At 46.4% G+C, this 16,250-nt stretch overlaps 1 protein-coding gene across 2 annotated transcripts in view; it reads left to right on the forward strand.

Moving 5' to 3' along the window:
* Nucleotides 1-16,250, forward strand: part of ELOVL1 (ELOVL fatty acid elongase 1) — a 146,503-nt gene that overhangs the window by 94,141 nt on the left and 36,112 nt on the right. For both annotated transcript variants that reach the window (XM_030205529.1, XM_030205530.1), the window contains exons 3-7: nucleotides 4,793-4,983; nucleotides 11,332-11,412; nucleotides 13,311-13,367; nucleotides 13,948-14,053; nucleotides 14,472-14,608. In XM_030205529.1, coding sequence (XP_030061389.1) covers nucleotides 4,793-4,983; nucleotides 11,332-11,412; nucleotides 13,311-13,367; nucleotides 13,948-14,053; nucleotides 14,472-14,608 — 572 coding nt within the window. The remainder of the gene's footprint in view (nucleotides 1-4,792; nucleotides 4,984-11,331; nucleotides 11,413-13,310; nucleotides 13,368-13,947; nucleotides 14,054-14,471; nucleotides 14,609-16,250) is intronic.

The following is a 16,250-nucleotide window of genomic DNA, read 5'->3' on the forward strand; positions in this document are numbered from 1 at the left end:
CGGTTTCTGCCCGCCGCCTTCTTTGGCTGCGGCTTTGGGCGGCTGACATGGCCTCTAAGCAATGGCTGGTGAAGTTACCCTTTCAGGGCCTTCTTTTATTTGGAGAGGAATTGGAGAAGATTGTTAAAGATCTAGGGGACTCTAAGTCCCAACCGTTGTCTGAGGATAGGCCGAGGCCTTCTTCCAAAAGCCCTGCTTTTCCTCCTCTTCCAGGCCACGTTTCCGTGAAGCTCGCAGGTATCACCCAGGGCGCTCTGCTGGGTTTTCTCAATGTGCCCGTTTTCAGCAGAGGAACTCCTTTCGTTCAGACAAATTTTCCGCAGTGGCTGGCCAATGGCCAGGATTTCAAGGGCGTCCTCCACAATGATGGGACGCCGGTCCACTCATTGATTCCTGCAGTAGGAGGTCGTCTTTCCCTCTTTCTCGAGGAGTGGACCAAGATTTCTTCGGATCAGTGGGTCCTGGACCTGATCAGAGAAGGTTACCGATTGGAATTCGGTGCCCCGGTGGGAGACGCCTTTATGGAATCCCGATGCGGCGGTAGAGGAGACCTTGCAAGGGTTGCTGAAGCTTGGCGCGGTGATTCCGGCGCCTCCCGCCGAACACGGCTGCGGTCGCTATTCCATTTATTTTGTGGTCCCTCAAAAAGGTGGGTCTTTCAGACCGATCCTCGACTTACAAAGAGTCAACGAGGCCCTAAGAGTGCGACACTTTCGCAAGGAGACCCTGCGCTCCGTCATTGTGGCGGTACAGCCAGGAGAGTTTCTCACGTCTCTGGACCTCAAGGAAGCGTATTTGCACATTCCATCGCATCAGCGGTTTCTCCGGTTTGCGGTTTTGGGCCAACACTTCCAGTTTCGGGCCTTGCCTTTGGCCTAGCCACAGCTCCCCAAACCTTTTCCAAGGTGTGATGGTGGTGATAGCTGCCTTTCTCAGGCGAGAGGGTATCAGAGTTCACCCGTATCTCGACGACTGGCTCATCGGCGGATTTGGCAGACGAGAGCCGACTCACCATGACCAGAGTTATAACGGTTCTTCAGACTCTGGGCTGGGTGATCAATTTGCCCAAAAGTCATCTGACCCCCTCGCAGTCTCTCGAGTATTTGGGGGGCCGGTTCGACACGGCCTCGGGGTTCGTCTTTCTCCCCAACCATAGGCGATGCAAGCTTCAGAATCAGGTCCGTCTGCTCCTGCGGATGCCTCGCCCTCGAGCTTGGGACTTTGTTCAGCTCCTGGGATCGATGGCGGCCACCATAGAGGTGGTTCCCTGGGCAAGAGCTCACATGAGGCTGCTGCAGATTGCTCTGCTCCAGCAATGGTCTCCAATCTCTCAGGAATATCAACGCAGACTAACGTGGCTCCCTGCGGCCCGGCTCAGTATGGATTGTTGGCTCGCCAACAGGATGCTGCGCCAAGGAATGCCGCTCGCACATCCTTCTTGGTGCCTGGTGATAACGGATGCCAGCCTTTCGGGCTGGGGAGCTCATTGCCAGGGAAGCTATGCTCAGGGTCAGTGGGCTCCCGTGGAAGCGGGGTGGTCCATCAATCGCTTGGAACTGAGAGCGATATTCCAGGCTCTTCTGGCCTTCCACAAGACTCTGAAGGGGTTTCCGGTACAAGTTCTGTCAGACAACACGACAGTGGTGGCCTACATCAATCGTCAGGGCGGCACCCAGTGCAGGGCCCTGGCCGCGGAGGCTGCTCAGATTTTCCACTGGGCCGAGCTCCACTTGCATCTGCTGTCCGCAGCTCACATAGCAGGTCAGAGCAACGTGCAAGCCGATTACCTCAGCAGAAATCAAATCGACCCGGCGGAATGGGAACTGGCAGAAGAAGTTTTTCTTCAGATTTGTGCCAAATGGGGGACTCCCGGATTGGATTTAATGGCGTCAAGTGCAAACGCCAAAATGCCTTGCTTTTTCAGCAGAAGGAGAGATCCTCGCTCGGCGGGGTTGGATGCGCTGGCTCAGCCCTGGCCCTCGGGACTCCTGTATGTGTTCCCTCCTTGGCCCTTGATAGGGCGAGTTCTTCTGCGGATTCGCCTGCACCAAGGATTGGTGATTCTCATCGCTCCGGATTGGCCAAGGCGTCCATGGTACGCGGATCTCCATCGGATACTGGTGGAGGCTGCACTTCCTTTGCCTCTGGTGCCGAACCTGTATGTTCAGAGTCCCGTGACTACGGAGGATCCCTGCCGATTTGGTCTTACGGCCTGGCTCTTGAGAGGGCGCAATTGAAGACAAGGGCTACTCTTAACAAGGTCATCTCCACTCTCTTGCAGGCCTGCACGCGGTCTACCTCCGCAGCTTATGCTCGGATCTGGCACAAGTTTGAGGCGTGGTGTGGTTCAAAAGTGGCTACACCCGCACGGGCTACAGTCTCACTGGTACTGGATTTTTTTGCAGGACGGCTTACAATTCCCTTCGGGTTCAAGTGGCAATGTTGACATGCTTCCGAGGGAAAGTCTGTGGCTTGTCCCTTGCTGCTCAGCTGGACATTGTCCGATTTCTCAGAGTGGCGCTTCGCCTCCGTCCTCCCATCTGGTCGCCTTGTCCGGCCTGGAACCTGGGGCTGGTGTTGAAGGCTCTCCAGTGTTCGCCTTTTGAGCCGCTTAGGCGAGCTTCTGAGAAGGATGTGACTCTCGACAGGCTTGACGACGAGGGCAACGGACCTATCAGAGGCGCGAGGGCGGGGCCGAGAGAGATGGTTACAGAGCGACGAACCTGATGAAACTTACGGACCCTTCACTTCAGTGAAGCCATGGAGTCAGCTTCACAACGTTGCAGGTGGGTGGCTAGAGGGGAGGGGAGGGAAAGAGAAGGGGGAACGACCCTGGAACTGGGAGGGAGGGAAAGAGAGGGGGAGCAACGACCCTGGAACTGGGTGGGTGGACCCTGGAACTTGGAGGGGGGCGGACCCTCGAATTTGGAGGGGGTCCAGGCCCTGGAACTTGGAGGGGGGCCAGGCGGACCCTGAAAGTGGGAGGGAGGAGGAGAGGGGGAAATGACCCTGGAACTGGGAGGGAGGGCGGACCTTGGAACTTGGAGGGGGGCGAGAGCAGACCCTGGAACTGGGAGGGAGGGGGCCCCTGGCACACACTCTCATTGTCACACACACACAGTCTCACTCTCTCTGTCACACACACCCACACATTCACACTCTCTCTGTATCACACACTCACTCTCACGCACAGTCTGTAAAACACACACACTCCGAGGAAAACCTTGCTAGCGCCCGTTTCATTTGTGTCAGAAACAGGCCTTGTTTCCTAGTCTTCTTCTATAATAGTTAAGCATACAGCTACTACGAAGCGATCCAAAGTAAAGCAAGCAGTAAGAATTCGGAGCCCAATGGATCAGCATTTGACAGTATGTCAAACGTTCTAGCTCATCTTTTACTCTTGAAGCCTCACTAACATTGGGTGAATGAGCACCACCCCTTCAACCTGCTTTACTATAGGATAAGCTGAAACCCACCAAGAGTAATCGGCTGGTCTCTCTTGTTGGAAATTTTCTTTCAGGGTGAGCGTCTCCTGTTTCTACTGATGGTATGGCTGGAAAAAACATTACTTCTGTCAGCTGCTGTTTAAGGTCCGAAAGACTTTTATTTTCTTCTGTGCAGACTTTGTTCAGAACATTTATCGAAAGACATGCTTACTGCGGTTAATAGAGTGGAACAGTCGTTGAACTTGTTGCTTAGCACTGCAGTTTCCTCCGTGAAAATAGAAGAGCGGGAGACTAGGTTAACCTCAGTAGAGTTGTCTGTTTCTACTATTCAGACTCAAGTGACACAGTTGTTGTCATCCTTGGCAGCTGCTTAGGCTAAAGGTAGCACTACTATTAATATGAAAATAGAATTAATAGAAAACGGAGCCTAAGCGAATAATCTTGTTGCATTTTCCTCTCACTGTTATCTCCATGGGAATTATTTAAGATGTATCTTAGGGAGATACTTCAATACTCGCAAGTTGACTCATAATGGAGGACATAATGTATCTCCTGCGGGGGAATTAAGAATTTAAATGTAGAAGGTGATCTTGATCATCTGACTTCTCCAGATAGTCTAGATGTTTCTAGATTTCTAGAATCTTTCTGGGATCTGATTGAAAACTAAAAGGGTGGCTCTTTTTTCAATCAGAGGATCAAAAATAGGCAATATTGAAGTTATATTTTCCTAAGAAACATCTTCCTTTTTGTGGGCAGATAATAACTCGGAGAGAAGGAAGTCCGTCCTTAAGCTAAAACCTAAGAGGTACTTTTTTCTTTGTTTCCCTTTAAATGTTTAATATTAATGGATATGTATTTTGGGATCCTTCTCAGCTGGAAACATTTCTTTTGGATAAAGTTTTTAGTTATTTGGAAAGTTATAATAATTTTTCCTATAGGTTTAGGATAGTTGGGTTCTTGTTTAAATATTGTACCTGTACTCTGATAAATTTGTTCGTTATATCTCTTATGGAAATTATAATATGATGGCTCTAGATAACTTCCTCTTAACATGGACTTGATTGCATTGTATTTTTTTTCCCATTTTTAGTTTTCCTTTTGTTAAATTCAGTTTAATTCTGTTTTTGGTTGATTTCCAATATATATATTGAAACTTCAATTAAAAAAAAAAGTACGTTTAAGTGCATTGTGTATTTTAGAAAACTGCTGTCATGTGTCTCATTGCACATGATACTGTGCCAGGGGCCCATTAGCCTTAGCAGCATTTGATAGGCTGATGCCCTCAGTGCTTAGTGATCTTGAGTACAATAGCTGATTATACTTTCATCTAATGCTTTCTCTTACAGACCCCCGCTTATATGATTACCCTCTGATGCAGTCTCCTCTTCTTCCAACGTGTATCTTGCTTGGATATGTCATCTTTGTACTGTACCTGGGACCCTGGTTCATGGCCGGTAGAAAGCCGTTTGACCTGAAACCAGTTATGGTGCTTTACAATTTCAGCATGGTGACACTATCTGCTTACATAGTATATGAGGTAAGGAGATGAGGAAGTGCATTCCCTACAATATATTGTGTATGAGGTAAAGATAAGGGAGGGGGAAAAGGAGAGGGTGGATGGGTGCATTTCTTACATTATACAGTTTACAACGTAAAAGACTCTTTCTCAAATTATTTTTGTATATGAGGTAAAGGCCCAGGAGAGGGTGCGTTTTTTTTTTTGTTTGTTTTGTATTTGGTATGATATAAAGCAGGCCTTCTCAACCCAGTCCTTGGGACACACCAAGTTCCATTGGGTTTTCTGCATATCCACAATGAATATGCATGAGATTGGCATAACAAAAAGGAATTTCGTACCCATGCCCATCTATCTCGTGCATATTCATTGTGGATATCCTGAAAACTTGATGGGACTTTTGTACCCCAAGGTTGGAAAGCCCTGAAATAAGGAACTTCAGTGTGTTTTATACCCTGGCCTGTATGATACTAGGGGGAAAGGAGGGAAAAAAAATACGTATATGTAATATACAGTAGTGGGCAGATATACAAAGCAAAACTAGAATAATCGTTCCAAAAGACATGAAATCTTTTCAGTTTAGAATTAAGAATCCTTGTCATCCTGGTATTCTAATCTAGACTGATACGTTATGGTGCCCTATCAGCAGACTGAGGCAGAGAATCTGAACTCTTTCAGTGACATCACTGATATAAGGAATGATGCATTGTATATGAGGTAAGTTTCTTCCCAGTCACCAAGAAGACAAACTTCTGGTTGAGGGCTGCTCAATCCTTAAGGATTTTAACATATGGAAAGTAGAGTTGCTTCTCAAGCAAGTATTTGGCGCTTGGGATCCAGACTCCAGTCTGTGATGGTTATGTAGCAAGGGCCCTCTTACAGTGGTGGCACAGTTGGAGTCTGGAATAGCTGTCTTGGTTGATGTCCTTGTCTGCATCTGTTCCTGATTTATGGCCTCTGTAGTGGTGGCCAGCAGGTGGCTTCAGCATTGGTTGGCAGATTTGATCTCAAAGTTGAGTTTGCGCAAACTTCCTTTTTGGGGTTACTTGTTTGGCAACGATTTAAAGAAGCTTGTGAAGGATTTAGGAAAGGCTAGGCCACAGCAGCTTACTGAGGCTAGGAGCAGGCTTGCGCCTTGTGAGTTGGAACTGAGATCTCGTAATAAGGTTTGAGCTAGGTACCTTCAGAAAAGGAGAGCTTCAGTACTTTGTTGGCCTCATAGTGCCAGAAGGGACTGCTCGCTCTTTGAGCTAAGAAGTCAACCTCTTCCTTTTCTTCTGCTGCCAAGGGGCCCCAATGAGGATTTGCTGGCCCCTTCTGAAGGGTACAGTTTGGGGGTCACCACTCTCTGTTCCACCAGGAGCGGGGCCCCATATTGCCTCAGACTAGTGGGTGTTGGAGGAGGTTCAGTAGGGGTATATCTTAGAATTTGCAGGACCTGTCTTAGACACATTTATGGTATACCCCCCCCTCAAGGTGAAGGTGGTGGTCACTGTTGCAATGTTTGCTTCTGTTTAGAGGAGTCTATCCTGGATTGGCCACTGTTGGAAACAGGATACTGGGCTTGATGGCAACATTTATGTACTTATGTAAAGGAGTGCTAGTTCCATTTATTTTGACCTCCGCACACACCCGAAGTTCCTGCCAAAGGTTGTGTTGGAGTTCCATCTGAACCAGTCGATTGCCTTGCCAACATTCTTCCCCCAACCTCATGCCCATCCTGGTGAGAGTACCTTGCAAACCTTGATCTGCAAGCGAGCATAGGCCTATTACATGGCGCAGACTAGGCCTCACAGACAGTGGGCCCAACTTTTTTTTTTTTGTGTTGATCCCAACAGGATGGGGGTCACCGTTGGGAAACGCACAATCTCTAATTGGCTGGCAGATTGCATTTCCTTCACTTATACCCAGGCTGGACTGACCTTAGCAGGTCATGTTGAGGCTCACAATGTCAGAGTCGTGGCTGCGTTGGTAGTCCACTTGCAGTCAGCCTCCATTAAAGAAATTTGCAAGGCTGCAACATGGTCTTCAGTCCACACGTTCACGTCTAATTGCTGCCTTGAGCAGGATACCTGAAATGATAGTCGGTTCAGGCAGATATGCTCCACCGCACATGTGCTGGTGCCTTCCTGCCCGCTGCTCATGCACGGCTTCTGCAGTTCTTTTTTTACCACGGTGAAGAGAGGACTGCATCTCTGACTTCTCTTCATGTCCAGTCTAAAGAGCTTCGGTTTTTGGTGCCTCTCGGCAATTTTTCACTGTGCCTTTGTGCCCACTTGTTTTTCCCTTCTCTTCAGTACCTTTAGTTTATTTTGTCCATTTTTAAAAGTTTCCTTTCTTTTCCATCTGCTAAGCCACATTTAGGCCTGGTCTCTGGTTGGGTCTTTCCCATCTCTTTTTTCCTGGTGCCTTGCCCCTTTTTTTCAGGCACCATTGTGTCTTTTGATTTAGCATCAGACGTTTTTCCGTCCATGTCCTCTAAAGCTCTCAGTGGCTTTAAGGTCTGTATCCGGTGCTATTAGACAGTCTCTGGCAAGGACACCCATTCTTGGTGTCTAGGGCCCAACCATAACCTCACTAATTGTGTCCTTTTATATTCGTATGAAATAAAGGACACGACTATCCAGAGAGGCTCAACGAGAAAAGATTTTTGGAGCCAAGTCCAGGTCCTCGACATTGGCATCAAGGTCAGTCGCGTCGATGTCAAAGACAGCATCGGGAGCCCCAGAGACACTGGGAGCAGTAGTGCACCGAGTGGGTTTCCACCTGTCTCGATGCAAACTGCTGGATGGGGCCCATGGGACCAGCCAGGTCTGACCCAATTTAGAGTTCAACGTCCTCATCCTCGACACCGAGCTTCGGGCAAAGGCCAAGAAGCATTGGTCGTCTTCATCATGTGGTGCCAGGAGCTCCAGGGCATCGCGGGACTCTGCATCCGAGAAGTGCCAGAGCTGGGAAGATCGCGCCTCCTCTATCCAGGAGGTGCTGGTGCACCTGTCTCCAGGCAACCAAGACCTGGCTCCTGTCTCAGCCTCATCTGTTCTTCAGCCTGTCTCGGAGCCAAAACCCCAGTCTTTTCCAGTTTTAGCCCTCGATGAACGTATCCAGGCGTTGCTCCCTGAGCTGCAGGATGGAATCTTGCAGCGGTGTATATCAGTGTTGGGGGTGCTTGCACCTACCGTCCAGCCCACTGTGGCCACACCTATCCCTCAGCCCTGGTGTCAGCTGGCACCCAAGCGAGTACCCCCTCAACGTCTGTGGAGGAAACTTCGCTGGAGTCGACGTGAGAGCCGACTCCTCGACACCCCTCTAGAGGACATAGCGCCTCAAAGTAGAAGCAGGCTTGGTCTCAGCCTTCCCATGAGGAGTTTGTGACTGACACAAACTTGCTAAAGATGTAAAAAGACTGGAAGCAGTGCAAAGAAAAGCTACAAAAATGGTATGGGATTTGCGTTGCAAACAGTACGAGGAGAGATTTGTAGACCTGAACATGTACACCTTACAGGAAAGGAGAAACAGGGTTGACATGATGCAGACGTTCAAATATTTGAAAGTATTAATCCGCAAATGAGCCTTTTTTGGAGACAGGAAGGTGGTAGAACTAGAGGACATGAATAGAGGATGCTGGGCTTGATGGACCTTTGGTCTTTCCCAGTATGGCAATACTTATGTACTTATGTAACCTTGCATGATGTAGCTATAATTCGGGTTCCTCTTTCCCACATGCAAGATCTGTTCCTCCTCATTGGCTGAAAAAACCTTCCCTAATGTCCAACAAAACTCGTTATGGAACAAAATCCTCAATACTAACAATTCAGCTTCAGAATGTGCAGAGCCCAAATACACACTTGCTTAGGGTGTCAGATACTGTCAAAACATATTGTCCATCTAAACTGTGGTCAAAACAAAAACAACACGAAAACTCCAGGGTTAAATACTTAGCTTGAAAAATTTGTCTGTCCTGGAGTCATATTTCCAATAGTCCCCCATACCAACGTTGGTCTGCGTTTCGCTTCAGCTCAAATAAGCAATGCTGTCTTTTTTCCCCCCCCAACTATCCGGACCCTGAAGCAGCATTGCTTATTTGAGCTGAAGCGAAACGCAGACCAACATTGGTCTGGGGGACTATTGGAAATATGACTCCAGGACAGACAAATTTTTCAAGCTAAGTATTTAACCCTGGAGTTTTCGTGTTGTTTTTGTTTTGACCACAGTTTAGATGGACAATATGTTTTGACAGCATTTGACACCCTAAGCAAATGTGTATTTGGGCTCTGCACATTCTGAAGCTGAATTGTTAGTATTGAGGATTTTGTTCCATAACGAGTTTTGTTGGACATTAGGGAAGATTTTTTCAGCCAATGATGAGGAACAGATCTTGTTGATCTCTTTTAGCTCTGTAGACCGGTTGGTCTGGAGCTCTTTGAGGCTTTTTCCTTCCCTTTGACACGGTTCCCCACAGAAGGCTCTTAAATAAACTGGATGGGCTGAAGATAGGACCCGAAGTGGTGAACTGGATTAGGAACTGGTTGACGGACAGAAGCCAGAGGGTGGTGGTGAATGGAATTCGCTCGGAGGAGGGAAAGGTGAGTAGTGGAGTGCCTCAGGGATCGGTGCTGGGACCGATTCTGTTCAATATATTTGTGAGTGACATTGCCGAAGGGTTAGAAGGTAAAGTTTGCCTATTTGCGGATAATACTAAGATCTGTAACAGAGTGGACACCTGGGAGGGAGTGGAAAACATGAAAAAGGATCTGAGGAAGCTAGAAGAATGGTCTAAGGTTTGGCAATTAAAATTCAATGCGAAGAACTGCAAAGTGATGCACTTGGGGAATAGAAATCCACGGGAGATGTATGTGTTAGGCGGGAAGAATCTGATAGGTACAGACAGGGAGAGGGATCTTGGGGTGATAGTATCTGAGGATCTGAAGGCGACGAAACAGTGTGACAAGGCGGTGGCCGTAGCTAGAAGGTTGTTAGGCTGTATAGAGAGAGGTGTGACCAGCAGAAGAAAGGAGGTTTTGATGCCCCTGTATAAGTCGTTGGTGAGGCCCCACCTAGAGTATTGTGATCAGTTTTGGAGGCCGTACCTTGCGAAGGATGTAAAAAGAATTGAAGCGGTGCAAAGAAAAGCTACCAGAATGGTAAGGGATTTGCGTTACAAGACGTATGAGGAGAGACTTGATGACCTGAACATGTATACTCTGGAAGAAAGGAGAAACGGGTGATATGATACAGACGTTCAAATATTTGAAAAGTTTTAATCCGCAAACGAACCTTTTCCGGAGGTGCGAAGGCAGTAGAACGAGAGGACATGAAATGAGATTGAAGGGGGGCAGACTCAAGAAAAATGTCAGGAAGTATTTTTTCACGGAGAGAGTAGTGGATGCTTGGAATGCTCTCCCGCGGGAGGTGGTGGAAATGAAAACGGTAACAGAATTCAAGCATGCGTGGGATAAACATAAAGGAATCCTGTTCAGAAGGAATGGATCCTAAGGAGCTTAGCCGAGAGTGGGTGGCAGAGCCGGTGGCGAGAGGCGGGGATAGTGCTGGGCAGACTTATACGGTCTGTGCCAGAGCCGGTGGTGGGAGGCGGGGCTGGTGGTTGGGAGGCGGGGATAATGCTGGGCAGACTTACACAGTCTGTGCCCTGAAAAGGACAGGTACAAATCAAGGTAAGGTATACACAAAAAGTAGCACATATGAGTTTATCTTGTTGGGCAGACTGGATGGACCATGCAGGTCTTTTTCTGCCGTCATTTACTATGTTACTTTGATATAACGTGCTTTACCTTCACATATTTTTTGCCTTTTGAGTGGGTCAAAGTTTGGTTATTTGTATTCAATATTTTTGATTTGATTGACTCCACATCCACCTGAGTTATTTTGTAGTGGTTTCTGAGATAATATATCCGCGAATAGCCCTGAATAGATTGAATTTTTCTCAGTAAATATTTTGGCAGACCTAAATAAACAATGTTACAATAGTCTTAACTTACTAAGAATCAATGACTGGACCATGAGTCTGAATAGGTCCATTGATAGCAAGGAGGTTTGATTAACAGCATGATGTCACAAAGTTGAAGCAGGTCCACCCAAGGGGGTTTTCATTCTCCCCAATGCAGCTGCCACCATCTTGGTACACCCAAACCAATGTAATTGATAGGCGAGAAGCTTCGCCTACTAGCTTCAGCCCAGATAATGGGCCCAAGCATGCTCTTTCTGTCTCCTGTTAAGCAAACCTCCTTGGTATTTTGAGTCTTATTACTCTTTGTGTGTGAGGGAGGAGGAGACTGAGGGGCTTGGGAGATGTGGGATGAGGGGGCAGAGGGTACCTTGTTTTGTGACTTCAGTGGATTTCTGTTACAGTTCCTGATGAGTGGCTGGCTGACGGGATACACTTGGCATTGCGATCCTGTGGATTTCTCTGATGACCCTATGGCTCTTCGGGTATGAATTTCTCTCTTTATGACCAAGGAAGCAGACTGTCATTTCCATATTATGTTCTGCTGTTCGGTGGCTCCTAACTTTCTCCACATCCTATTTCCCCTTATAATTTGGCGCTGGTTTCTGAGGGGAATAAATAAGGAGGTAACCTAGTCTTATGTTCATACCTTATCTGGCACAGAGCTAAAGCAGCAGAGAAACAAAAATCTTTCTAGCTGCACTTTGCTCTGTAAACACAGGAAGTGTGATCTGCTCTCTTCAAATGCACCTAGTTACACGGGCAGATGTACACAGTGGGTGTAGGTTGAAAGGAAGCTAGAGGTCTATGGAATCCAGGTTTCCATTGATTTTAAAAGCTTGCAGTATGGGGCTGTCCCAGGAAGCGGAGAAGCCACTTGCCTGTTCTAATCGGTTCTGCTGGTTATTGATTTATGTCTGTCCCAGAGTCTGCCTATATCAGGAGATCTCTGATCATCATTCTCCAAGAATACATCCGGTTTTAGTAATTATGGGCCTGATAGAGCGTAAACTTTCCCTTTGCATATTCCCCATGGGGTGGCTCAAGGCTGTGTTATTTCCACCTCAGCATTAACGTTTGTGAGTTCTCCCTCAAGATGACCTTAGAGTTCACCTCTTTACAGCCTGGGAACTCTGGCCCTCCCCTGATGCATAAGATATTGCTCCTCATTCTGTTCTCCAGGTTTTCTATCATTTATGTCTGCCTTTTCTCTAAATACTTTAATTTGTTGGTGAACATCTGAGACTTCATCACTGTGCTCCAGTGTCTGCCCAGAGCTCTGCCATCACTTCTGCAATTTCACCCTTTCCCTCTGACAGATCTTTCAGTTGATAAACCAGCTTCAGAGCTCTTCCCCATAATCAGGAGTACTTGAGCGTGATCTTTCACGTCCTCTCTGTGCCTCACTGCAGCCTCTCTCACATGCTGCTCTTCTCTATCTTAGGAACATAGAAAAATGTAGTCAGATAAAGACCATATGGCCTATCCAGTCTGCCTACCCATGCCATCTACTCTCCCTGTCACTCCCATAAACATCCCATGTACTTGTCCCAAGCTCTCTTGAATTCAGAAACTTATACTGGGATGCCGATCCACGAGTTCACCACATTTTCTGTGAATAAGTATTTTCCTCAGGTTACTTCTGAGTCTGTCCCCTTTCAACTTCATCCTATGCCCCCTCGTTTCAGAGCTTCCTTTCAGTTGAAAGAGACTCACCTCCTGTGCATTTATGCCACAGAGGTATTTAAAAGTCTGTATCATATCTCCTTTCTCCCAGAATTATGCCTGTCCTTTTAAATTGGCCATCCTCCACCACATTGCTAGTTTTTACTCACTCCCATGGGAGTGTTTGGACATTAATGCATCACTTGTCTGCGTTTTGCAGTAATTTTTAGACCAAATGGATGAACTCTCTGGTCATGTGTCCATGTTGGATGATGATGCTTCTGCCGCCCACTTTATATGTGCCTAAATTTTAGGAATTTAATTTGAGTATAAATTGAGGCCCTCAGCCCTGTTAAATTTCCAGAGGCCAGTTAAAAGCCACAGCTCCACTCACTGGTAGCCTTCATAATTTCAAAACTCCAATTTGATTTCTAGCTCAGAGAGATGTGTGGCGCTAGGTTAGACCATCTGTTAATATAGTATGTAATGTTGGCTGATCAAATTTGAATTGCAAAACGTTGATTCACATTCTGTAGTGATCAAATCTGTTTTTTTTGTGTTTTGAGCCTGGGTAGAAAGTCTTAACAAATATCGCCCATTGCAAGTACATTGCATCTGCCTATTTTTGTGCCTCAATAAGATACATGAACCATGAGAACCTGTGTTGTCCTGGGGTTCCCTAACATTTGACTTTTTTTTGTTTTATTTTTCTGCACAGATGGTTCGAGTTGCATGGCTCTTTTTGTTCTCCAAGTTCTTTGAACTCCTGGACACAGTGAGTGATGGGCCCTTCTGGTCATTTCAACCTTAGTAGAATAGAAATTCAATAAGGAAAGACGAATGGTGCTCACTGAGAATAGGTTCTCCTTATCTAGGTAAAGAATGAAGCTCTGCAGCTGAGCAGTAGGCAAGAGCAGCCCTTCTGACCCTCCCACATTGGGGAGGAAGTGTAAAGATGGCAGCACACTCTGCCTGGGAATGAGTTCTCCCTAGTTGGGGAGGGAGGAAACAGTGGGGAAGGGAAGGGGCGCTCTCTAGTTGAGGGAAGGAGAGTTGGGATGAGACTTTCTTAGTAGAGGGAAAAGAGGATCTTAACAGGTAGGGTTTGAAAGAACGTTGAGTGACTGAGGGTTTGGCCCAGGAGACCAGTGAGGCCTAGATAGTTATTATGATGCCTGCTGAAAGTTGGCAAACATGGGGGGAGGAGAGGGGAAGCCCTTTTGTGCCCAAAGTAGTTTGAGTCCAAGGACAGCTGTAAAGGTTAGGATGCAGCAGCTTAGACGTAAGTTAGACTTCGCTGCCAAAGGTGCTGTTTTCCCCCTCACCTTGGCCTCGCTCTTCTTTTTGTTTTCTAGGTATTTTTTGTCCTGCGTAAGAAGAACAGCCAGATCACATTTCTGCATATTTTCCATCACTCTGTGCTGCCCTGGAGCTGGTGGTGGGGAGTCAAATTTGGCCCAGGTAGGAATCTCTTCAAAATTTTGGACTATAAGAAAACAATGGGGGAGAAGGAGGCACCGAGGTAGTTGGTAAGGGACCTCAGTGAGAAGTTAAAGAACACTTTGCCTGAGGGATCAGCTGCTGCTGAGGTGATAAGTACTCAAGGAAGTAGGGGAAGTACTGAGGGGGGAGGGTGTGAGGTACCTTAGGAACGCCCAGCAAGTCAATGAAGATAGTGGTGCCTACTGCTGAAATAGAGGGGGACAAAGAAGGAATCACCATGGAAGGGGGGGAGGAGGGGATCATTAAGGTGGTAGGGACGTAATTGTGGCCAGCAGAAAATAGTGTCCCTTGGAGAGCAGGCGGGTACTGATGCACACTTTTGTTTGACTTTTTCTACTTCGAATGTAAAGTATTTCTTGCTCTCGGTACCCTGCAGGTGGAATGGGTTCCTTCCACGCTATGATAAACTCTTTGGTGCATGTCATCATGTATTTCTACTATGGGCTTTCGGCTGCTGGTCCTCGCTTCCAGAAGTATCTGTGGTGGAAGAAGCATATGACAGCCATACAACTGGTGAGTGGATGGAGCTGTAGCTGGCAGTGAATTCTGGGAACCTATTGGCATAATAGATAAGACAAAGACCAAAATGCCCCATCCAGTCTTTCCAGTAAGGTGCTTAGAGTTGTCACTTGCCCAGTGCAGTTCTCTTCCATGATCCCTTTCATTTAGGGTTAGAACTGCCACTCATAAGAACATAAGCAGTGCCATACTGGGACAGACCAAAGGTCCTTCAAGCCCAACAGTGCCAATCCAGCTCACACGTACCTGGCAAGATCCTGGAACAGTGAAACAGATTTTATTCTGCTTATCCTAGAAATAAGCAGTGGATTTTTCCATCGTAATAATGGCTTGTAGTCTTTTAGGAAATTATCCAAACCTTTTTTAAACCCTGCTAAGCTAACAGCTTTTACCACATTCTCTGGCAATGAATTCCAGAGTTTAATTACACATTGTTTTAAATTTACTACTTTGTAGCTTCATTGCGTGCCCCCTAGTCCTATTATTTTTGGAAAGAGCCAAGAAGCAGTTCACGTCTACCCGTTCCACTCCATGAAGTATTTTATAGACCTCTTAGCATAGCTCCCCTCAGCCATCTCTTCTGCAAGCTGAAGAGCATTAATCCCTTTAGCCTTTCCTCATACAGAAGTCGTCCCATCCCTTTATCATTTTCATCGCCCTTCTCTGTATCTTTTCTAATTCTGCTATATCTTTTTTTTTTTTTTTTTTGAGATGTGGTGGCTACTAGGCAGGTCCCTTCCAAATGGTTGGACACAAGCAATTTTCCAATCTTAAAAAAAGTTGTCTCTTGACCCATCTATCCCTCTCAATTACAGGCCTGTCTCTAATAGAGAAAGTAGTTTTCTTATAGCTTAGCCAATTTGTGGGAAAAGAACCTTGTTCTGCATTCTCAACAATCAGGCTTTCGTATAGCCTGTAGCATTAAAACTATTCTTGCTTCTGTCCTTAGCAAAGTGCAGTCTGATCTAAACAATCACTATATTACATTGGCAATTTCACTTGAACTCTCTGCAGCATTTGATTTGGTGGACTGTGCCCTGCTACTTGCTCACCTTCAATCTCTGGGGTTACTGGTGCTGTTGCATTGGTTCCATGTTTTTCTTATTGATCGCTTCTTCCATGTTTTCTTCAATAATGCAGTTTCGGCCAAAAAAGCAAACGGGATGCTAGGAATTATTAGGACAGGGATGATGAATAAGACTGAAAACACTATAATGCCTTTGTTTTGCTCCATGGTGTATCTGCACCTTGAGGATTGTTTTCAGTTCTGTTCGCCGTATCTCAAAAAAGATATAGCGGAATTAGAAAAGCTACAAAGAAGAGTGACAAAAATGATAAAGGGGATGGAACTCCTCTCGTATGACAAAAGGCTAAAGAGGTTAGGGCTCTTCAGCTTGGAAAAGAGACTGATGCGGGGCGATACAGTTGAGGTTTAGAAAATCCTGAGTGGTGTAGAACTAGTAGAAGGAAATCGATTTTTTTTTGTTTTTTTTTTACTTATTCAAAAAGTACAAAGACTAGGGGACACTCGAAGAAGTTACATGGAAATACTTTTGAAATAAATAGGAGGAAATTTTTTCACTCAAAGCTCTGGAACTCTTTGCCGGAGGATGTGGTAACAGCAGTTAGCGTATCT

The sequence above is a fragment of the Microcaecilia unicolor genome, chromosome 6, assembly GCF_901765095.1.
Source record: "Microcaecilia unicolor chromosome 6, aMicUni1.1, whole genome shotgun sequence".
Taxonomy (NCBI): Eukaryota; Metazoa; Chordata; class Amphibia; order Gymnophiona; family Siphonopidae; genus Microcaecilia; species Microcaecilia unicolor.